The sequence below is a fragment of the Brachyhypopomus gauderio genome, chromosome 8, assembly GCF_052324685.1.
Source record: "Brachyhypopomus gauderio isolate BG-103 chromosome 8, BGAUD_0.2, whole genome shotgun sequence".
Taxonomy (NCBI): domain Eukaryota; kingdom Metazoa; phylum Chordata; class Actinopteri; order Gymnotiformes; family Hypopomidae; genus Brachyhypopomus; species Brachyhypopomus gauderio.
Window position 1 is genome coordinate 13,066,058 of NC_135218.1, and position 24,886 is coordinate 13,090,943.

Below are 24,886 nucleotides of genomic sequence, written 5' to 3' on the forward strand. Positions count from 1 at the left end.
AACACACACATCTACCCCAACCTTACGAACACTGACACGCCCCTCCCTCCAGACACCACCAAATGAAGGCTAACCCAGCTGACGTTATAGTGTCATATTACACTTGTGAAATATTTCCAGGCATGCTAAGTCGAATAAGTTGTTAAGAACACCATGAATTAAGTGGGACCACAAAAAGGATCTATGAAACATGACACCTTTCTATTTTGTTCTTATTTGCAATACTTGTTAAAGTCCTGAAACGTAAAAGTAGAAACTGGTGTCTGACTAAACTTAATTTCGGACTTAATGGAAGAACTAGATCCTCATTTATTGTACAGGGCAACAACGCCAAAACTTTTCAATTGGTGTCTAAGTTAATGCTAATTAAGGTTAACTTAAAAAGTAATATTATTATACTATAGCACCAAATTATTATTATTATTATTATTATTATTACCTTTACCTTTTTGTGCATAATTATTCATAACTTGATTCCAGCTGTGCTGTACTGATATGTGTCATGTATTTTGCATGTTTGTTCCAACACACACAAGAAGCACAAATCCTTGCTCCCCTCTAGTCTCTGTAGTTACTTACCAGTTAATTGGTCTGAATTCCTAAGACCTACAAGACAAGCCGAGAGAAACAGTTCACATTCCTTTCCAGAAATATTCTCTATACTTTTACACAGACTATTGTGAGGTCAAGTTAAAGGCTGACCCAGCCTGGAATGTGTATGATAATTCTAGGTCGGCATTCCCGTTGCTGTTTTGTGACTCTTTGGCACAGAACTCCGACCAGGCTAAGACGTTTAGGCAGGTTTAGGCTAATGTATAGGCTAACGTATTTGTGGCGTTAGCATAGCACATTCCAGAGGGGAGCATGGAAGCCATTGGCACTCAGGCCCTGCTAATGGCCCTGCATGATCTGCTGCTGGCCTGTTAGGTTAGAGCATCTTCCAGCCAGTGTGCACATGTCATCACTGTCTGTGTACCATGAGGGTCTGAGGAGGCGAAGGCTGCGTAGATCTCTCTCCTTCTCTCACCACCCTGGCTGGAGTTGCTCCCTCTGGTGTTCAGTTTCAGAGGCCCGAGCAGCATACTGGGACGGCAAATGCGTAATCATGTAGCGTTCACTTAAGTGCTTTGAAGATGACTGATGATGAAGATAAACCTGCGATGATGGTCTTCACTACTTGACGTTTTGGCGTTTGCATGGTGCCACCCTGGATCAGTGTTTCTACGGCCTTCCTTGGTCTGGGTCAGTTGCTGTGATGCCTGGAGCTGTTTATTGTCCAAGCACTGCAGTATATATAAGATACTTATGTATTTGCTCCCACCCTTGTTGGGACCATAGACTGCTATGAACTGGTAGTCCTAAGGACCAGACAAAAAAAGTATGTAAATGTAACCAAAACATATAGGCTTTGGTGTTTTGCTTTTACAAATAAACATTCTGGAAACATCTCACAATTCATCACAATTTATCCCAAAAATTATTGCATCAAATTTTAATATATTTGTTGCTTGATTTATATATGCAAGCCATACAGGCTTAAAATATATAGACAATATTTTGAACAAGTTATGTTTCAAGCATAATGACCATCATCACAGTTGCACTCTGCCTCTATAATCAGTTTATGGATATTATGTAAACAAAATGTATGTGCCATTTAAGCCGTTCCAGTGTGCTGCTAATTAGTGTGTACATGTTTACAGAGATTCTTTTAAATGTCTCAGTGTCTCCATGTGTTTATGCTTCTTAGACATCTACAATACATTGAAAGATGGCAGAATTCAAAATGTTAAATAAAATGGACCAACAATGTAATACAATGCAATACACTGACATGCACAATTTAGGGGATGACTATTCCACATATTGAAAGGTTCCCTTTCAAGACAGACCTTTCAGTTGAATTAAGCTTCGAGATAGAATTACCACTGTGCCATGGATTGAACTATGCATATAGCATGGAGATTCAAGGACTAGAAATGGGTCTTGTGGGTTTTCTACCAGTGTTTGTTAATTGCTCTCAGACCTCTTTCTCATTCCCTCTCTCTCTCTCTCTCTCTGTTCCATCTCCCTATTTGTCTCTCTCTCTCTCTATCTCTTTCTCATTAGGTGGTGGTGAATGCGCTGGTGGGAGCTATCCCTTCCATTATGAATGTGCTATTGGTTTGTTTGATATTCTGGCTCATCTTCAGCATTATGGGGGTGAACCTGTTTGCTGGGAAGTACTACTACTGCTGGAATCAAACCGCAGAGGAGTACTTTGATCCTGAAGATGTCAACAACAGGTCACAATGTTTTGAGCTCATCGAGGCAAATTACACCGAAGTCCGCTGGAAAAATGTAAAGATCAACTTTGATAACGTTGGAGCCGGGTACCTGGCACTCCTACAAGTGGTGCGTGTTGTTCTGTTAACATTACATTATCAATGAAGTGTGATTACCCTTAGAGAAAGCCATAGCAGTTGAGAAGGTGAAGATATATGACACTTTCTACTTTGTTGTTTCTTCTCTTTCTCAGGCCACATTTAAAGGTTGGATGGATATTATGTACGCAGCTGTAGACTCCAGAAAGGTACGACAAACCCAGTAATTGTTTTGCCAGATGATTTGGAATTTTGGGACAAGTGTAGCGGGTGTTTTGCTTGATTTGAAATCAGGCCTTATATCGTTTCCGATTGATTTTGGCAAAAGTTTATTTCATATGTTACAACTTCATATGTCTGAATTTACATAATTTGCAACATTACAATGAGTTGTTGAACATTGTTATTTCCAGGTTGGAGACCAACCTAAGTACGAGGATAATATCTACATGTATATATATTTCGTCATCTTCATCATCTTCGGATCCTTCTTTACTCTGAATCTCTTCATTGGTGTCATCATTGACAACTTTAACCAACAGAAGAAAAAGATAAGTGTTTTCTTTGTTCCCTTCCACATTGCACATTGTTCTATACATAATATCATTCATTTGTAGATCAGTGTAGTCTGTAGATTCTGAAGTCACTTAGTATTTATATACTAAAGTTTTATGAAGCTGCGCAGGCAGGCATGCGTGTCCATATAAACATTCAAATTATCAAATTGTAACCAATGTTGTATTTTCCCTATACTTTGGAGGGCAGGATATCTTCATGACGGAAGAACAGAAGAAGTACTACAATGCTATGAAGAAACTGGGCTCAAAGAAACCCCAGAAGCCCATTCCCAGACCACAGGTATGAGAAATGATAGACCTGTGACCTCTGTCATAGGTCATAAGAAAAAAAAACCTGAATTAGCTTGAGAAGTGCTTTTCCCATTTCCAGTGGGTCTAACATTGCGGTATCCTTTTGTCTTCCAGAACAGCATCCAGGGTGTGGTGTTTGACTTTGTCATGCAGCAGGCCTTCGACATCTCCATCATGATACTCATCTGCCTTAACATGGTCACCATGATGGTTGAAACCGACGACCAATCTGACGAGACAGAGAACATCCTATATTGGGTCAACTTTGTCTTCATCGTGGTTTTCACCGGTGAATTTGTGCTTAAGCTGTTTGCACTACGGCATTACTATTTCACCAATGGCTGGAACATCTTTGACTGCGTTGTGGTGATTCTATCCATTGTAGGTGAGTAGATATGTGTGTATAAGTGTGTAAGTTCTGACTCATGTTGCAGGAACATACGTGCCCCATCAAGACTCTTCGGTGTTGTTTTGAATTTGTAATGAACCTTTAAGCCCATATGGAGCTGTAATAGTTAATAATTAGTGGTGGGCCGTTAACGGCGTTCGTTAATTTGATACTCTTATCGGGCGATATAAAAATTATCGCCGTTAATCTATTCTTAAAGTTGGGTTGGGAACTGGGTCAAAATGGGTAAGCAAACTATGATGACTTTCAACTTGATAGTTTAGCTCGGCTGTAGGCCTATTCCTAATCAAATTGCACAGTAGGGGCGAGAACGAGTTTTCAAACCTGTGAATTATAAATCGTACGTGTGTTTACATGTATGCAGCCACGAAGTCGCCAGGTTTGCTTCATGGAAAATTCATTTTTAGTAACGTAAAGTGTTACCGGAGCAGAGCTCGGAGCGGTTGTTTTCTGCATGGTCCTAGCGCTAGATTCGTCGCTATTTAAATATTTATTTTTAACCGTTAAAACTGCAGAGGACCAAAACCGGCTTTTGAAAAAGATCCCCCCAAATTACGTCCGTGAGGTTAAATGTACTAAATGTTGGCTTACATTTCAAATATCATGTTTAGCTGAATAAACATGTTATCAACCCCTTTTAATGTACAGTATGTAGGCTTACAAATTCATGTTTAACTGAATAAACCGTTGAACACGAGTAGCCTACATTTTATTGAGCATGTTTTTTTCTTCAAGTATCAAAGTAGAACAGCTTTCTCAAGCAGTCATTGATGCATTTTGGAAACAGGAGATGAGCCCCTGGTCTAATGCACCCTCTGTATTAAGAAAACGGACTTTTAGTCATTACTTTGGTAGCACGCATATGAGCCATTTTAATATAGATTAATCTAGATTAATTTCAAGATTTCAGTGAGATTAATCTAGATTAAAAAAATTAATCTATGCCCACCCCTATTAATAATACAATCTTTATACTTTTTATTGTTTCACTGAAACATACGTGTAACTGTACATAAATGCATTTTTGACCATTGTTTCTCTGTTCTCTTTCATATCTCAGGTATGTTCCTGGCAGACCTAATTGAGAAGTACTTTGTGTCACCTACTCTGTTCAGGGTAATCCGTCTGGCACGAATTGGCAGAATATTGCGCTTAATCAAAGGAGCCAAGGGCATACGGACTTTACTTTTTGCTTTGATGATGTCACTTCCTGCACTGTTCAACATTGGCCTGCTGCTTTTCCTGGTCATGTTCATCTTCTCCATCTTTGGCATGTCCAACTTTGCGTACGTGAAGAGAGAGCTTGGCATTGATGACATGTACAATTTTGAAACATTTGGCAACAGTATGATAATATTGTTTATGATCACCACCTCAGCAGGGTGGGATGGTTTGTTAGCCCCCATCCTCAACTACCCACCTGACTGCGACCCTGAGAAGGAGAACCCAGGAACCACCGTGAAGGGTGACTGTGGCAACCCTTCAGTGGCAATCTTCTTTTTTGTAATGTACATTATTGTGTCCTTCCTGATCGTGGTAAACATGTACATTGCTATTATCTTGGAGAACTTCAGTGTTGCCACGGAGGAAAGTGCTGACCCCCTATGTGAGGATGACTTTGAGTCCTTCTATGAGATCTGGGAGAAATTTGACCCAGATGCCTCGCAGTTTATTACCTTTGCCAAGTTGCCAGATTTCGCCGATACACTGGAGCACCCTCTTCGCGTGCCTAAGCCCAACATTATTGAGCTGATTGCCATGGATCTGCCCATGGTGAGTGGAGACCGTATCCACTGCCTAGACATCCTCTTTGCCTTCACCAAACGCGTACTGGGTGACAGTGGTGACCTGGACATGATGCGTCAGCAGATGGAAGAGCGCTTTGTGGCGGCTAACCCTTCCAAAGTGTCCTACGAGCCCATCACCACCACACTGCGCCGAAAGCAGGAGGAGGTGTCGGCTGTGGTGATCCAGAAGGCGTACCGCGCTCACCTGGCCCGGCGTGGCATCGTCTGCAAGCGTCACGTCACCAACAACAAGCTGGAGAACGGAGGGATGAACCCGGAGAAGAAGGAAGGTACGCCTTCCACCGCGTCCCTGCCATCCTATGACAGCGTCACCAAGGGCGAGAAAGAAAAGCAAGATGACAAAAAAGAGGGAAATGGGCGTAAGGAGAAGGGCCGAAACCAAAAAGACGTCAGGGAGTCCAAGTGTTGAGGCTGCAGCAGTGGAAACGTGAGATTACAGTTTAATAGATAACAGTAGAATTATAATAACTGGAATTTCAGGCAAGATGATTGGAAACCCTGAATCAGACTACATAGGCGTACAGATTAATTTCATTTGCAAGTAAGAAAATGATATTTAAAAAAAAAAATCTAAGAGTAACGGAACAAAAACAAAGCAATTGTTTACAAACTTCACAGGTGTATGGATGCATTGGGAAGCGTTGGGGTTTCTGCAAGCTTGACTCTTAGTTCAACCAAACATAATCAGCTTCCTGTGTGGCACTGTTGCATCAAGACTTGATTTAAACAAAATCAAATAGGAATTTATCCAAGGATTGATACTTGATATTGAGTATAAGAGGGCTACACTGCACTTCAGGATGGAACTCGCTACTGAGCAGGGAGAAAAAGGAGTACTGGGATTCACAGCATGGTTTTCTTGACATCTGGAGAATCCCCATGCTTATGCAGTGCATCTATGGGACTTCCATAAAGCAAAGGAACACTGCTTATCATGGAAGAATCAGCTTCCAGGTGCAGAGAGTGGAGAAATCTGCACCATTTCGTTTCACCAATGCGTGGAAGAACTCAGAATGAGTGTGAAAGCAAACAGGGATCTACAAAACTTAGAGCTTGGCTGATTCAAATGGTACCTTTGTGTTTGTCAGCACTAAATATACTTTACATGGTCTTTACATTATTTGAGCGGCAAAAAAAGGAAAAAGGGGAGGAACAACAACAAAAATATATATAAACATTCAACATTTTGCCCATGTCACCCTCAGTAACACTATCATATCTTTGTTATACTTGCATCAAAAGGCTTTTTTTCTACATGGGCTTTCACACTGGTAGGATAGGGGGCAATTATCAGTGGCCTCCAATACATATCTCCAAATGAATAATAAATTATTGTGCTTGTTCAATGCATAGAAATGACTTGCATGATGGCATGTTTTGATCAGAAATCTTGCATGAATGATCATAGTCCACAAGACACTAATACAGACCACCACAGTGGCTTGACAATATGTTAAAGGCTGTCCACTGGCTAAATTTACTACAAAATTTACTACTTGAATATAATCTGATTATGTAAAACTGAATTGGCTGAACACAGTAAATTACGCTGCGTCCTTAACACGTCACTACCAAGTACACTCTAAAATAAACCAACTCTGGGTTTTGGCTTTAGAGAGCCTGTAACCAATCAGTGGCTTTTCTTGACTGATAGAAATGTGGCACATCTGTGAGGTGAATGGAACTAAAGGGGGAAATCCCATTTTTTTGCTGCTCAGGAGATTGTAATTGGAGAAACGTAATGTTGGAATGTGTGTGTCTCCAGATGAAAGGGGTTCTAGGAGAGAATGGAACACTTTATATCTTAAAGGTTCTTATTGAATATGTCCGCAGCAATATCTTACCTACAGCACTGGCCCCCTTGTGGGACCTATGGTAGGTTTAGGGTTTGTTTAGGTGGGAGGGGTGGGTGTGGGGTAGGGAAGTATAAGGGGCAAAGCCCATTGTGTGGCATTTATGACACTTGTCAGAAGATTTAGATGGGCTATAACTATGAGAAAGTGGCAGTTTTTTTATTTGTTATTTAAAAAATGTAGTTGAGATATTATTTGTTACCTTGCATTATGTTAGAGAATTCTGCTAAAATGTGTCTGTGTTATGTCTGATTTAGTCCAGTTCATGTCATAGCAATGAACTGTTTTTTATGTACATAAAAGCCATCACATCTTTAGCAATGGAATTATTCTAGCTGGAGCAAGGATGAATGCCAAGCAGAGAGAATCTAAGTGAGTATATATTAAGGAATCACAACTGTTAAAGGATAAGCCAAAGAGGTTTGTCTTGCTATTCCATGTTTGCTAGTTTTGTCTGGAAGTTTCTAGAATGTCTCAGGAGGAGGATGGGAATGAACTCCATCCCTCCTGTTTTACGCTTTCAGACTGATGTTTGAGTTCCCCCATTTTTCTCAGGATACAACACAAATGTATCATTATTATGACACTGATGTCATGCAGGAGGGCCATGCCTGCGGCCCAGAGAATGTGGCTTTCTTCGGAAGGGCAGGGCTGGGTGTCGTGACACTCACACTAAAACACTGGAGCTGTATGACTAAAAGGCACAGAACCAGGCTCCTCTCACCCAACCACCCAGCACAGCTTCCATCTTGGAAATCTGAATGTTCCAACTGTCGACAAAACCTGAACAATAAATGGAGTAATAAAAGTGGTGTATGCTGTTGCAAGAAGGAGGCGATCACTGTGAGACAATAAGATTAAATTTGAGAACTCTGCCTGTCTAGTCAAATTTCACCCACCAGTTCTCACCACTGTTGAGCTGGGTGGAGGGTGTCTGTTTAAAATTTGCAGTAAATCATCCCCTGGTCTCTAAAATTGAAAATAGCTTCAATGTAATGCCAATTAACCATCAGGGCACTGGTTCATAGCAACCTACTGTGAGCCAAGCATCCACTGCACCAGTGCGATTGCATTACCTGTCAGTGATGTCACAGATGGTTTACCTTAGCTCCTAACTGGAACTGAGACAAGGAGTTGCTGCATGTGTGATCAGTGAGGGCATTGACCTGAACCAAAAAATATAAAATAAAAAAAAACCCAAAAAACAAACAAACAAACAAACAAAAAAATATCACTTTGCTCAACAGAACTAACACCATTCACACTTCCACAGCCATCCAGGATAGACTGTGTAAATGATACAACAGATCATACATTCATTTAAAATCAAATGAAATAAAAAACAGAACAATATTGTACAGTACAGGCTATGTTTTAAACGGCACAACATGCTGAAAAGTTAAGAATGAACTTTTTAAGAGTCTATAAATAATGTAATATATAATTTTATTTTAACAGCATGCATAGTTTTGTGTAAATACAGAAATACTTAAAAACTACTGCTATTAATCTAATCCTGAAGAAGAATAATAACCTTAATAGAATGGCTTCACCCATTGCCCAGGTCTCACATGGTAGACTGTGAAATATTTGTTAGAAGGAGTAGATTTTTGAGACACTTTTCACATTAAAGAGGGGAATCTAATACAAATATATATATATATATATATATATATATATATATATATATATATATATATATATATATATATATATATATATATATATATAAAATGCAAAAAAGTATATAAATCTTATATATAAATCAAGGCATATATAGAGCTATACTACAAATGTATCTATGTATACATGTATATGTACATATGTGTATATATGCACACATATACATATGTATGTATATATATATGTGATATTAGAATACTGTCCTCCACTGAGTTGACCTCTGCTTGGAGTGGGGAGAAAGCACCACTGACTGTCCTTTGCTCTCGCATTCTTTTTTCTTTTGTGCAATACGTTCAGTGAACGACCAAAACTCTGGCCTGGCCCTCACACTGTCTGTGTGTGTGAGTGTGTGTGTGTGTGTGTGTGAGAGAGAGAGAGAGAGAGAGAGAAAGAGAGAAAGCATGTGTTTGATTGTGGCCATATCTGAATGTGTTTGTGCAGGCGTGTGTGCATGTGTGTGGGTCTAATGCTCAGTGCATGGTGTATTAGCTGCTTATGTTGCCTGTATATGGGAGGGGAATGCATTACCAGCACCTCATTTTCTATTGTGTCCTGTGTGAAGATGACTTACCCTCATGCTGCCCTTCAACACACACACACACACACACACACACACACACACACACACACACACACATACACACACACGCACACACACCTATATACCAAACATGATAACATGCAATCACACATTCTCCTCCCTCCTCCTCCTCCCTTGTTTAATTTACTGGTGTAGACACCAAATGTCCATCATGATCTTTTGATCAAAGTTTGAGAGAGAGAGAGAGAGAGAGAGAGTGAGTGTGTGTGTGCGTGTGTGTAGGATTATAAATAACAACTTGGTCACTTTAAGTCTGTGATGCGGCTTAATTAGAGCGTAGCTTCCTCATCTCCTAAGGACACAGCAATGCAATTTGCATTTTTAAGTTCAGTTAGGCTTTATATTATGGTTTCAGACATTTTCTGTCTGTGTGTTTGTTTCAGGTGCCTTTTGCTGCCTATTTTGTTTGATGAAAATTTAGATGATGTTGCATTAAATTCTCCTAAACAAGTGGAGCTTGTTTAAAATGAGCACTGAGAAAAAAAACTAATGTTTTAAAGGATGTCTGAGACATCCATAAAAAAAGAAAAAAAGAATAAAAAAAATTTAAATTAAACAAAAACAAAAAAAAAAACCCTTAAGTGGCATCAGTCTGACTTCATCATCAGAGGTTGTAGTATAGCGTGGGGCAGATAACTGCAGTGCACTCTGATGTGTTGGAGTGTATACTCTTAAGTGTTCACTCTGTGAACAAGGGTTCAGTCTGTGGATAGAGACAAAGTCTGCCTTCTGTGCTCAGCTTCTGTTCATTTCGGACCATTTATTTATTTTTCTATCAATAATAATTTGTGTATGTTTTCTTTTGTAGCATGACTGAGATGCTAATTCTCTCATTTGCTGATAATATTTCAAAAGTGCTTATTGGTTGACAATGTTGTTCTTATCTCTTGCCACTGATGTTGGAACGGAAAGGGTGTGTTGCACAACCACTTGGACTTAGTGAGAATCAGTGAAAGATTGTCTTCATTTGAGCACGAAACCTTTTCCAAACAATAAAGCAGCCTTCCAGTTACACCAGCCTGCTTGTGTTTTATTGGGACGCGGTTGCATGGGGACTTGTGTGAAATGTTTGACATGGGCCCATATGCGTGTGCCCTAGAGCACAGATCGGTGCTCTGTGCATGTGAGGAGGAAGTCTTTACAAGGAATATGCAGATCATGACAAAAACAGAATGTTAGAAATGTACATAGTTGTATTTGACTGCACATCTTTAAAAAATATGGAAATGTATAACATATTGAATATATCTTGTCTGCCTTATTTAGAATTTCATTACTGAGGTACTAGATATCTCACATTCATAGCACAGAGGCCTCCATACACCAACAATACTATGTTGTTGGTAATATTAGTCTAAACAAGTGCATCCTTTCGTTTTTAGTAATGGGTGTGAGTAAGCAAAGTTTTGAACTCAATAACATTGTAAATATTTTCAAATATTTTCACACCAAAGAGACTTCAAATGTATGGGTGCATGTCTAAACATTTATTTTGATAATGAATTTGAGAAATTATGAACTATGCGCAAATGACCCATACCCACATTCCCCACCACCCTAGTTACACCATATTACAAAATCACAAGAGTCAGCCAAACCTGGAATCCCAAGAGGTGTTAGGTTGTAAATTGTAAAATAAAAACCAAAGTTTGATATTAATTAGTTATACTAAACACGATATGATAAAAATACAGAAACAAATGAGCTCACCAGTCCTAGCTGATAGTGTCCTGGGCATGATCCTAATATTCCAACGAGCACACTTGATTCACTCCCTACACTTGGTTCACTCCCTACTTTCACAGACTTGCAGTGTGCTGTGATACTCAAATTGATCGAAATAGAATCATCCTCCAGCAGGAAATGTACAGAACTGTCATTAGGTATTAGGTAAATCATTTGCAGTATGATTTTTCTGCTCTCTGTCAGACTGAAAACAAAACTATAGGCCTACATGCAAACACCTAGCATCATGTATAATTATATATATATATATATATATATATATATATATATATATATATATATATATATAATGGATCTCTTGTATGGAACTTAATTGTAGCATCGATAATCATAGTTGACGCAGTTGTAGCATACATCGAATTAAGTATACATTTTGCTCAACATTACTAACATTCTGTCAGAAAGGGAGTACCATTTGCAAAATAAACTGGTCATTTGCTAGATTTTGGAACAGTATATTCATAACAATATTCATATACAGCATCTATCCTTAAGACGACCTGGGAGACAATTTCTATTTGTGAAGATCACATTATTAATAGGCTTTCAGAAACCAAAATTGAACTTCAGAATAGAACATCACTATAGGAAATGAAGGCATATCTGAGGGACAAACACAAAGACTGTAGGTTTCCAAATAATGCTAGTTACCTTCAGCAAGACACAAATAAACTAACCTAGACACATAGAGACAATTTAAAATATTTTCAATGTAATATAAAATTACAAAGTACATAATTTTCCAGAGTGGATTGCTCTGGGAGACTGTGAATGCATGTGCTAGAATATACATGGTGCAAATTCGGTATGCATTCATAGGAGGGTTCTTCAGATATTAGAACATCTGTCGCCATACACATATGTACATAGGAGGTTTGGAGGTGGGAAAAAAACTAAACAGGAAGATGGTGTCAGGGATTTTAGTCTAAACTCAGGGTTCTGATTTTAGTCTAAAGTCACGTTTCTGATTTTAGTCTAAAGTCAAGGTTCTGATTTTAGTCTAAAGTCAGGGTTCTGATTTTAGTCTAAAGTCAGGGTTCTGATTTTAGTCTAAAGTCAGGGTTCTGATTTTAGTCTAAAGTCACGTTTCTGATTTTAGTATAAAGTCAGGCATCTGTCAGCTGTATGTTTTCTCAACATATGAGCAGGCTGCTTCTTGCCCTCCTTGTGTTGTACCGACATCTTATGTTAATGTATAGAAAACAAAGAAATGAACATTTACATTTTGGGCTTTTAGCAGACACTCTTATCCAGAGCAACTTACAAAGTGTTTTGCATCTGTTCACAGAAATAAATGACCCTTTTCATGTTGTAGTGATTAGAATGATATGTTTTCATTTTCTTCAAGATATTTGTCATAGAACCTAGTGTCCTAGTGTCCAAGTGGATGGAGCAGTAGAAATATTCCTAAGGGCTGTTATATAAGATCAGATCAGGTAGCATTGATTATTTTTCTTTCCATGGGGTAAAGAAACAATCGACCCCAAATCCATAATTGAATATGTGTTTCCAGAATGGGGGGGGGGGGGGGGGGGGGGCATTACAAAAATATCCAACAACATACACAAAACTGTAACATGGAAGTTTTTCACTGCTTGCAAACTGGCTAAATAATAAATATACAATTGGCCTTAGTTTTCTGCCTTTTTTTCATAAAGTTTCAGAAAAAATCACAAACTATAATTGGTAAAACTTTTTATTTTGCACAAAGTTTTCTTGAGGTAGATGTTCTAACAGGAAAAACAATAAACTGAACAAACATTTGTACCTATACCTTATATTCAATGTAAACCAACACATAAGTAAACAGGTAGTAGGTTTTAACAGCTTTCTTAACACCAGCCACAAAAAACACTGGACCATTTCTAAGCCGTTTGTAAATTTCAAGTTTTAACCATTGATTTGCCTTCACACATCTCTAAAAGATTGGTTCTCTAGACCCGTCCCAGTTGTGGAGAAGATGGGATGGGATTACATATCATAACATGTCCACAGATGCACAGATGTCAACCAGCTGCAGGAAGCGTCCTGCTCCTTGATCAACGGCAGTCAAAGGAGAGGAAGGTGACCAGTTCCTCCTGGCTTTGTGTGTTTGTGACTGTTAGTGTGTGTACAATGGCCAAGAATTAGTGGAAAGAGTCCAGGGATGACATTTTAAAGATTCACATGTAATCAAACTCTTTTAGCTTTACTGTAAATGAAAATGTTTTTTAGCAGTAACTCCTTCCCTTATTGTGAGTGACAATACCATGAGGACGATGACAGTGAGAGCACTTCCCAAGCTTTCCCAAGTTTGTCAGCAATATTGTAGCTTTTCCTATTGTTTCATTAACATTGTTCAATGAGAATCATTACACACATTGGTGGCATGCAACCTCCCTTTATGGATGTTCACAACTTACTGTGTGAATTAGTGTATGTTTTTATTTGAATACTAAGCTTATTTAGTATGCCCATTGTAAACTTGTCAAAATCAATACATCAAATATAAATGTGCACATGTTTGCCAGGATAAAACACATTATAAACATTGTACATATGCCCTGATATAACGCAAATTCCTGAGTTTTCTGAGTATACATTCCTGAATCTTTACTTAAGTCTGAAATGAGAACTCCTCTGTTTCTATTCATCCTTTGTTCCTTTCCACATCTACCCTCACCTTCCTTTGGATTTATATGCAGTGATCAGAGGGGTTATGTTTAGGGGGGGGGGGGTTATGTTTAGAGGAGGGGTTATATTTAGAGGAGGCCCTTTCCATCACTGATTGATTACATGAAGAGGGAACAAGATGGAAGATATATAACCAATATTAGTTGCACCTTATTTACTAACTAATACTCTTTCGTAATTACTACTGTGGCATTTCAAGATGAGATGTGTATACTCTCAAAAACGGATCAAACTAATCTTCCTCTCTTAAAGGTTCTGTGTTTATTGCATAAACTTAGGGATAAGGGTACTGCTCAGGACCTGCATAAGAGTTGATCTCAAAGGGCTGTAAATGCTCTCCCTTAAGACTGGACATGGGGGGAAACCTGTCTGTCGTTAAAATGTGAAGGTCTGCACTGCTGTTTCTTGTGACCTCACTTCTTTGGTGATCACTCTTGGCCCCGATTACATAAGGTGAAGCTCTGGCAGAGCTCGGATCATGTCCAGACCTCCGGTTGCGAGGATGTTCCTGGACATCACCGGGCCGTTTAAAGGGTCGTCTCCCATGGTTGGATGGGAGGCTGGTACTCAGTGGTGTGGCTGCATGTACGCCCGACGGGAGCGGACAGGGGGAACTCGGGGCTGTTAAACAGGGGACGTAGGCGTACCCTGCTGCAGGAGATGGGTAGGCAGGTGGTAAGTCAAAAGCTGACTGTGGCAGGTAGGTGGGTTTAGGGTACAAATGTGGCCCACTGTAGGCAGAAGTGTATTCCTGAGTTATGGAACCAGGGCTGAATTGCTCTGTAAGGCAGTTTGCACTCTCCAAAGACCCTTTCACTCCGTCTAGCTCAGAAAGCCTCTCTGGGTTGTGGCCCAGAGGCCAGTCACCCTGGGAAGTGTCTCTTCTTCGGAAAGCACCAGGCTCTGTGTAGGCTGGAGTGAAGGAATACCTTTCAGCATAGCGTTTCAGTAGAGTGGATGCACCGAGGGCACTGATGTCATCGGAATAGCCAGAGAAGCCAGGATGGCTGGGCTGTGGGTGTGAAAAAGGCTTAGAATGGGCAGGAGGTGATGTAGAGGAGGTGATGTCGTAATGTTGCTCCGCCCACTCAGATGACCAGTGCATCTTTACCACATCTGGCAGAAAGAAAGAAACTGTAAGAAAGAAAGTAAGAAAGCTTCAGAAAAAGTTGTTAGTAGGAGTGAAGGAATCAATATGTATTTTATGGATATTTTATGATCATTTTAATCTAACACATAAGTGCATGTTATATGATAATTTTATAATAATTAAATAATAATTTATTTCCTTCAAATATTCATTAATAAGAAGATTTATGTCTTTTAATTTGATGATTTCAACCAGTGAATACGTTACAAGTTTCCTGTAGTGTTTCTTGTATGTTCAGTGCAAATTTCAACCCAATTCAGTGAAAAATAGGCAATTGTTGAAGCTTCAAAAACAAATCAAAAGACTCTAGTAGGAGCTGTAGAGCTGTAGTAGGGGTAGAGCTGTTGTAGGAATAGAGCTGTATTAGGAGTAGAACTTTAGTACAATTAGAGCTGTAGTAGGAGAAGAGCTGTATGATTTCCAGGTCTGCTGAATTTAAGAAAATAACATCAACTGGGAGGCCTATATGAGTTGGCATGGAATGACCCTTATACATTCAGTAGAGAAAAAAAAAAACATAAATAGAAATCCGATTAAGGAGTCTTGTACTCAACATCCTTCCCACAGTTCAGTTGAATCTAATCTTTCTATTCTCTCTGTCTTTATGTCTGTCTGTACCACACATTGCTGTCTGTACCACACATTCTAGACTTTCAGAAAGAGAATCCTCTTTCCCAAAGAATGGCTGCACACGGAATGTCAAGAATTCGACCTGGGATCTATTTACAAAGAGAACATCCTCCCCTCATGCTCTCTCTCTCTCTCTCTCTCTCTCTCTCTCTCTCTCACACACACACACACACAAACAGTGCTTGGCGAGAACAACGAGAACAGTATTATTGATTTAGTTACTAACACTACCTGGTAGCATTGTACAAGAACCAATCACTGCGGAATATATTTGCATTACTGGATTTGATATTGTCATACAGTTCTGCCCAGCCCTATAATTACAACTGAGCTTCCATGCAGTAGAATTGTACTGATAGTGATCTCATTTGCCTTGCAGTTGGGTTTAAAGGTTACTGTGAGCCTTGACTGTTAAAGTCATTACCCCCACCCCAAAACCGTGTGGAACACATTTTATTACTGCAGCAGACACACGATCCGCCCACATTGTTGTTCCTTGGACTTTTTCTTAGAGTGTAACTCATATGTGAGCTGATAGTGGTTCATGTTAATATGTGACCAACATGTGTTCCCTCATCTGTGAAAGGAATAAACAAAAGTACTGAATTTACCACCATCTCCACCACAGGAAACCAATTCAAATATTTACTTATGACTACATGGTGAAAGGTAGGAAACACACTTAGAAAAAACAGAGAAGAAAGAGATTATAAATCACATATTTCTGAGGATATTTCTCTCTCTCTCTCTCTCTCTCTCTCTCTCTCTCACACACACACGCACACACACACACACGCACACACGCACACACACACACCCTACCTTCTCATTTCCATGCATCGCCACACGGCAACATAGCAATATGCAAATATTCCAAGCTGGTTGCCCTAAGACATCGAGCCAGAATTCTGTGTCTCTCTTCCTTCTCTCTCTCCCTCTCATTCTGCCCGTTCCAGTGACCACAACCACACATATACAACTCCGCCCCCTTGAGCTCCTCCCCTCCCCCGTCTTATCCTTTGGTCGAACGTGTTTAAACTTGGAGAAAACCTTGGGAGCAATGCAACAACTTATTTGTAACACCAAATAATGGATCTGAATCATATTCTGAATCATGGTTCTGAATCTGAATCATGGTTCTGAATCTGAATCATGGGCATCATTTGCTGCTGTTCATATTGCTGCAGCCATGTGCTTAATGTCCTGAACAATGCAACATCAGTAGCAGCTGGGGAAAATGTTCTAGATGCAGCTGTTTGTGACGTATTGAATTTCACCAGTGCTCTGTGAAAAGGCCAGAAATAAAACATATCAATAAAGTAATAATAAATGACGATAATTAGTTATTCGTATTAGCGCACTAATGTTCTCAGACAGAATGTACAGTATGAGTCAGTAAAGTACAGACTCACTCTTGTTCAGAAACATATACATTACTATTAGCTAATAGAATTTTGGAAGTTCTAGATATATTGCTGGATGACTTATGTTATGTACAAGGAAGCCTGGTGTTGTTTGTGATGCAATTTTATGAATGATGTGTACATTAGATTATGTGGCTTTCATGTTAGAGAAACTTAAAAAAAACCCATTGGCTTTAATTGTAGCTGTGTTTATTAATGTTCACAGAAAAAAAAAACATTTGTATATGTTGTTAATTAAAGGTAAAAACTTTTAAACAAACAGAAACCTTGCATTAAAAAAATGAATGCAGAAATCTCATCTAGGTATAAATTAGGTGTCAGATGAAAAGCTCCTACAGCTGCTTAAACTTCATAGTTGTAAAGTAAGATCATCAGTTTGTCAAAACCATTACACTGCAAACTAAGATAAACCTGATAAAGAGGAGGTACAAAATATATGGAGATATATTCAAAATTGCATTGAAATACACAAAGTTTCCAGATAAACATGATGAACTGCTGCACCTTTAACTCCAAGAACTACTCGCAAATAAGAGGAGCTCATATGGGGACTAAAATGATGACCCCTTTGTTGATTTGTTGAGAAACATTTTTTTGAGCATTTAAATACCACAATTCATTATAAACCCATGAACACATTCCTATCTACAATACATTACAATCTACAATACAATTATTTACATTCCAAGGCCTACAAAGACATTCCTTACTTTCATCTTCACTTCAACTTTACATATATACACACTATATTGTCAAAAGTATTCGATCACCCATCCAAATAATTGGAATCAGGTGTTCCAATCACTTGCATGGCTACAGGTGTGAAAGAATGGGTCTCTCTCAGGAGCTCAGTGAATTCCAGCGTGGAACTGTGATAGGATGCCACCTGTGCAACAAATCCAGTTGTGGAATGTCCTCACTCCTAAATATTCTACAGTCAACTGCTTTTATATAAGCTTGTATTATAAGAAAATGGAAATGTTTGGGATCATGGTGTGGGGTTGTTTTTCAGGAGCTTGGCTTGGCCCCTTAATTCCAGTGAAAGGATGCTTCCTCTGAATGCTTCAGCATACCAAGACATTTTGGACAATTCCATACTCCCAACTTTGTGGGAGCAGTTTGGAGCTGGCTCCTTCCTCTTCCAACATGACTGTGCACCAGTGCACAAAACAAGTCCTGAGTCCTGACGGCAACCCACTAAAACACCTTTAGGATAAATTAGAGCAGAGACTGAGAGCCAGGCCTTCTCGCCCAACATCAGTATGTGACCTCACAAATGCACTTCTGGAAAAATAAGTCAAAAATCCCCATAAACACACTCCTAAACCTTGTGGACAGCCTTCCCAGAAGAGTTGAAGCTGTTCTAGTTGCAATGGGTGGACCAACGTCATATTGAACAATGTGGATTAGGAATGGGATGTTACTTAAGCTCATATGTGAGTCAAGGAAGGTGAGCGAAGGTGTATATATATGGTAGATATAAAATTGGTTCCTCCTCATATTAATTCACTTGTACAGCTGATGAAGGACCTTTGTCCAACCCAAATGTCCTGGAAACACAACGTTTGTGTACTTCACTACAATTTTTATTATCTCTATGTATCTTACCTACATACTCTGCAGTTACTGTATATATAATATATTGATGTTATTGACAATGCTATATATAGTATATATCTATGAAATGGGACAGACGGAGGAGCTAGAATTTCTCTATAATATCTATAGACAGACAGATCGATTCTTCTATGCTAAAAAAGTAACGATATTATCAAAGATGCTGATTGGCTAGCAATGGTGAGCAATCGCTTGGGCGAGACAGGGAATGACCAGGAAGCTTAATACAGGCTATTGTGTATTTTTAGCACACTCATACTTAAAATAAGTAGCTAGTGATTATTTTTAAATGTTTATTTTGATTTTTTTTCTCTCTAGCAGTTAGGGTGGTGCCCTAGTGCCCTCTTTTGGCCAGCTTACGCTAACAGACATATAGCCACAATTCACAGCTATACATAAAAGCAAACACACACACACACACACACACACACACACAATATAGCAATTACTGTCCCTAAACATCATCCAAATGCTTGATCACATTTACAAGGAGGAATGGGCTATACCCACTCAAAGTCATTCCTAGAGTCTGATGAACATAACCTGACAAAGTATATGGTATTACATTCATCACAAAACTTTTAGTGTGAGGACTTTCATAACTAAAGAAAAAGGAGTGTGGGGACTCTTTTATTTTCAAAACTTTTTTACATTTGTGTGGGCCAGATCTAAATGACCAGCTGGGGGTGCTGTAGAGCTCTTATATGCAGGACTTGCAGCAGACATACAGTACGTCTACTAATGTACTGGACACAACTCCCCGAGCTTCACTGCATACCTGTCAGTATGTTCTGTAGACCTGGGTTAGGAGTGTTTCTCTGGGGAGTAGATTAATTTACTTTCTAACAGGTAGACAGTTCATTTTGGGATTTTGTCGTAATATATTGTGAAAAGCAAGACTTGGTTAAGTAAATCCAGTGCAGTTTGTGCTGTGTTGGAATTCTGTAACCATCCTTAGGGAAATGAAGTTCCCCAGAAGCTACAGAAAACCAGCTTCCAGTACGTGTGTGTGTGTACTGTGTGTACTTCCAGTACGTGTGTGTGTGTACTGTGTGTACTTCCAGTACGTGTGTGTGTGTACTGTGCATAAAGTTTTCTAGTTTAAGATAACATCAGGAGCTTCGCCTGAACAACTTGCCCGAGCTTTCAGGTGAGGAAAATACGAGGTGAACCTAAGGTGAACCTGAGGTGAACACATATTTAAAGGTATTTTCCTTCAGTGGCCAGTAGTTCACTTGTAGCATTCAAAGATTTATATACAATTTTAAAATATAGTAAGGAGAAATTTTTGGGGCAGGGGTGGCAGGTAGTGGCTTAACCATCTGGACAATGTGTATAAATGTATAAAAAATGGACAAATAATGATATTTTTTTCAAAACAGGGTTTATTTTAGCACTTGTTGGAGCCTCGGTGTTAACAGTGGCTGATGTTATGGTTTACCCATTGTTATTTCACAGGTAGCATCTAGTTTAAGTGCTTGGCACGGGTGAAACCATGATTTTCCATGACCGTTCAGAGGAAACCTTCACATTTTAAAATTATTTTAAACTTCTGTGATTTCTGCGATAATCCGTCTCCACTCCAGACTGCATCTGTGATGTCATTCCAGTGCATCTTGGAGTCTGCAAAAACAAACAGCACACAGAAACACAGTTTTATGCACTTATTTACTTGAATTAGATGTATGGTCTACCCGCCGTACGTGTGAATAGACCCTCACTTAAGGTCTCCCCCGTCCAGAAGGTTCTTGTAGGCGGCGATCTCAGCCTCAAGCTTCATCTTCATGTTGAGCAGGGCTTCGTACTCCTGACCCTGCTCAGTGATCTTGCCCCTCAGCTGCCCCAGCTCGCCCTCTAGCTGCAGGATGATGGCGTTGAACTTCTCCATCTCTGCATTGGTGCGCAGCTCAGTGTTCCGGAGTGTGTCCTCCAGAGATGCTTTCTGATGTTAGGAATGATTATTATTATTATTGTTATTATTGTTATAAGTGCTAGTTGTACATAGTAGTAGTCAATCTGTTTGTTATTATGTCTCTTGTGAGTTGTATTTTGTCCTATAAGTGAGTGCTGGTATTGGACAGTCTCTTGATTTGGGCAGCAGCCCTTGTGGTTTGTGGGTGTAGCGTTACCAGGCTTTGCTGAGATGCTAGCTCTATCTCCAGGGTCTGGATCTGCCGTCGCAGGTCATTCATCTCCACCTGAGCTCCCTGTAGCGCTTCTGTGTTCTGGGATACTTGCACCTGCACATCTGCCATCTACAGAAGGAAATATCGGAAATGTCCCCCTGGGATCAATAAAGTATCTAGGGTATGTATGTGTGTGTGTGTGTGTGTGTGTGTGTGTGTGTGTGTGTGTGTGTGTGTGTATGTATGTATGTATGTATCCATCCATCCATCCATGTATGCATCCATCCATCCAATCTATGAACCTTGGGTGTAGTTTGTAGGTTACTCCCTTGCTCACTCACTCACTCACTCATGGTTGATGGTTAATTTTTCATGCTAAATCTGTTCTCTTTCTAACATTGACAATTTTGAGCCGAAGGAAAACTTGTTGATTTTAACACTCTACCTGATTCTCGTGCCACATTTTGAGCTCCTCTGCATTTTTGAGCGCCAGCCTCTCGTAGTTTGACCTAATGTCCTCCATGACCTGAGACAGGTCTTGACCCTTTGGAGCGTCAACGTCCACCTGTACGCCTGATTGGACAATCTGATTACGCAAATCTGCAACGTCCTGTTGTGGGGGATGACAGGCAGTGAGACTGATATACAACAAAGATTCATTTTACAATACAACAGACTTAGATTTTCCCAACAGGAATATCTATCTTCTCTACATTTCATTTGATCTTAAATACAATTGTAGTTTTTTTTAGTAATTAAAGAAAATGTATTAGAGAATTCATTTAGAAATGAATACTGACATTATCGTGGTTTTTCTTGAGGAAGGCAAGCTCTTCTTTCAGGGTCTCAATCTCCCCCTCAACATTCATGCGACCAACGTTGGTGTCGTCAATGAGTTTCCTTAGACCTACAATGTCTGCCTCCACAGACTGCCTAATAGCCATCTCATTTTCAAATCTACATAAAACATAAGGCCACAATTATTTACACATATTAAGTAAAAATGCAAAAAATGTTTTTACATTTACTGTGTAACTTTCAGTTAGGACCTCACTTGACTCTGAAATCGTCTGTGGCCAGGCGGGCATTGTCGATCTGCAGGACGAGTTGTGCATTATCCACGGTGGCATCAAATATCTGCAGACAAACCAGTATGTCAACTTCTCTATGCCATAACCTGGAACTTTTAGTGTGTCTTTAGTGTGTGTTACTGTCGATTTTTGTACGCCCTAAAATGGATTTCATAGGTCATAGTACAGGGCTTGCCCTTGGTTATCAGTTCTCTACCTCTGATCTAAGGTCTAACTTACAGGCATGACAGATTTGGTTATGGGATAAGAGCTAATGACATGATGTGGTGGGAGTTATTAAAACATTAAGATGTTTGTCAGCAGTTATTAAATTACAGTAGCTCCTACAATCTGATGAGCAGAAACGTTTGATTAAATCAGCCTGGCATATGGCTCAAATGAAATCACGACTATTCAATGTCTATTAATTCTGGAACTGCTCATGTTGCTTTTGGCCAGCACTGCAGATTCGGCAGCGTGTGCAGTTGTTATGAAACTCCTGAAAATATTCCAGAATTCTTTATAGTCTAATAAGTTTTTCAGTGTATGATGCAGTTTCTTATATAACATAACAACACAACATGTTCTGATAGGTTAAGAGCTGGGACATCTGGCAGATGCTTAACCAATAGATTTTCTGTTTTTTTTCTTTCCTTCTTTCTTTCTTTGTTTGAGAATCAAGGAGGTGTTGTTATGGATACATGTTTGAGTATGTCTTGGGGAACTGGGTTAGGAATAGAGTAGAGTTTCCTTTCAGCACACCTGTTATTTTTTACTATGTAGAACATCCTGATAAAACCGTAACGGAAAAGACTTTTCCTGTATTCAGCAGAAGTCCGTGTGCATCAGAAACACCTGATATGCCATCATGTGTCACATGCATTACAAGTAAATCTCAACTCAGTTTTGAGTATCCATAGCAATACAACAAAAGTCAAAAGAGGAACAACTTTTGCAAAAGAGTGACCAAAATCTGCTTTGAATTTTGCTGCAGTTCCTCTTTTGCATGCTTGGGTTGTGTGTGTGTGTGTGTGTGTGTGTGTGTGTGTGTGTGTGTGTGTGTGTGTGTGTGTGTGTGTGTGTGTGTGTGTGTGTGTGTGTGCGTGTACGTGCATGTGTGTGTGTGTGTGTGTGCGCGTGTGTGTGTGTGTGTGTGTGTGTGTGTGTGTGTGTGTGTGTGTGTGTGTGTGCGTGCGTCTGTGTGTAAGTGAGTAAGCATGTGATCACATCTGTTTTGCATTCTGGCCTGTAGTTGGAGAGCGAGTAGTAGTGTGTGAGTTGGCAAGGCTCTGTGGTTTAAACATTTTGCAATGGCTCTACAGACAACTACATGAATATTTGTGTTTGTCCCTCTCCATGGTAACCAAAATTTGAAAACCCATGACAACGAGCAGGCACTGTGAGCAACTTCCTTAAAATGTATAGGATGGGCAGTGAAAAAGGGAGAGCAGAATGTGGGGGAGGGAGACAAAGACTCGTGGACCTCTCCCTTCATTGTACTGGCTGGAAATTTGATAACCCCCTTCCAACCCACTTCCCTTAAGACTTGTTACAAAGTTTTAAAAACTACAAGAGAAACTGAAAAAGGAAATGAAATGCAGGAGACATTTTTAAATAGTTATATGGAAGTTATTAAAAGAGTTATGAAGCTAACAGTGACACATTTGGCACATGTGTTCTTTACACAGTCCATTTCCATTTCATATGTTGCATATGGTAGATTTGGGTATATTTTCAGTTTTTTACTCAGCCAATACATTTTCTTGCAGAACTGGCAACCCGCCTCCTGCAGAATGTCTTACCTTCTTTCTCAGGTCATCGATTACGGTGTTGTACTTGCTGTAGTCGCGTGTGTCTGGTCCTGCTTTCTCCATGGCCTCCCTGATCTTCTGCTCCAACACGCTGTTCTCCTGTTCCAGCTTCCGCACCGTCTCCAGGTAGGAGGCCAAGCGGTCGTTCAGATTCTGCATCTGGCCTTTCTCGTTGCCCAGGACGGTTCCGGCAGCGGTTCCTGCCGAGGAGCCCGAGGTTCTGTAGGACCCCGCGCCCGCTCCCAGCCCCGCAGAGGCCGAGCTCACCTTAAAGGCTGAGGAGGAGGACACGGCGGAGCCCAGGGGTGCGGAGCGCAGGCCGCCGTACGCAGATGAAGAGGAGATCCTGGTGTTATGACCTCCTGCTCCGGCGTACATGCTGAGAGCTCGATACGACCCGGGCATGGAGCGAGTGAAGGAGCCCTGAGAGGACTGGGGTTTGTAGTAACTCATGCTGATGGAGGGATGTGAGAGGCAGTGGAGCAGATAAACGAGTGCGCTCTGGAAGAAGGAAGGACGCGAGAGCTGCAGCAGGGCTGGTGTGAGGCTTTTATACTGTTACCCAGCAGTCCAGTCCCTCCTCTCTGAGTGTCGAGTGTACTCTGGCCAGCTAGGACCCTTCCTCTAGTGACTCCGCCCATATCATCTCCCACCCTCCCTTCTCAACTTCTACTTCCTGCCTCTCTGTGGAGTCAGTGAACTCTCTCGCTCTGTCTGGCTTCTTTTCATCTCACACACACATACAAGGGCAAGAACCCTGTCAGGTCTATGGAAGCATATTACTCTGGTGTGTAAAGTTAGATCTTTAAAATGTGTCTTAATCAACGTGAAGACAGGAAAGAAAGATTGGGGTCATTTCCCAGACTGTTAGGTGGCTTTCCAAGCTAACCTTCATTTGAAAACCACTTTAAAATTTTTAAAAATTAACTTTATATATAAAACAACTATTCGAATGTAACATTATGTTTAAAGCAGTGATTCACAAGATATCTTTAACTTTCTGATAAAAGTTTGAAACTTTTCAGCAAAAGCAATTTTTGAGAATTCAAGAGA

The 24,886-nt window shown here is 40.0% G+C and overlaps 2 protein-coding genes across 8 annotated transcripts in view; one reads left to right on the forward strand and one right to left on the reverse strand.

Annotated features, from left to right (window-relative positions):
* Positions 1-10,598, forward strand: part of scn8ab (sodium channel, voltage gated, type VIII, alpha subunit b) — a 50,664-nt gene extending 40,066 nt beyond the window's left edge. For all 7 annotated transcript variants that reach the window (XM_077014631.1, XM_077014633.1, XM_077014637.1 and 4 more), the window contains 6 exons: positions 2,110-2,394; positions 2,519-2,572; positions 2,777-2,914; positions 3,117-3,221; positions 3,347-3,617; positions 4,702-10,598. In XM_077014631.1, the coding sequence (XP_076870746.1) occupies positions 2,110-2,394; positions 2,519-2,572; positions 2,777-2,914; positions 3,117-3,221; positions 3,347-3,617; positions 4,702-5,858 (2,010 nt within the window). In that variant the 3' untranslated portion in view covers positions 5,859-10,598. The remainder of the gene's footprint in view (positions 1-2,109; positions 2,395-2,518; positions 2,573-2,776; positions 2,915-3,116; positions 3,222-3,346; positions 3,618-4,701) is intronic.
* Positions 10,599-20,184: 9,586 nt separating this feature from the next.
* On the reverse strand, positions 20,185-24,372 carry krt18b (keratin 18b). The gene is made up of 7 exons (XM_077014639.1): positions 23,825-24,372; positions 22,007-22,089; positions 21,753-21,909; positions 21,398-21,562; positions 20,956-21,081; positions 20,548-20,768; positions 20,185-20,449 (listed from the first exon to the last, which is right to left on the reverse strand). Exons 1-7 carry the CDS (start codon positions 24,284-24,286, stop codon positions 20,428-20,430), a joined length of 1,236 nt encoding a protein of 411 aa, XP_076870754.1. The 5' UTR covers positions 24,287-24,372; the 3' UTR covers positions 20,185-20,427.
* Between the last annotated feature and the right edge of the window lie 514 nt (positions 24,373-24,886).

Coding starts and splice junctions, on each gene's coding strand:
- krt18b (XM_077014639.1), bottom strand. CDS start 24,286: ATGAGTTACTACAAACCCCAGTCCTCTCAGGGCTCCTTCACTCGCTCC. Junction 22,090..23,824: donor TCGATGACCTGAGAAAGAAG/GTAAGACATTCT, acceptor GTTTGTCTGCAG/ATATTTGATGCCACCGTGGA. Junction 21,910..22,006: donor ACAGACGATTTCAGAGTCAA/GTGAGGTCCTAA, acceptor TGTTTTATGTAG/ATTTGAAAATGAGATGGCTA.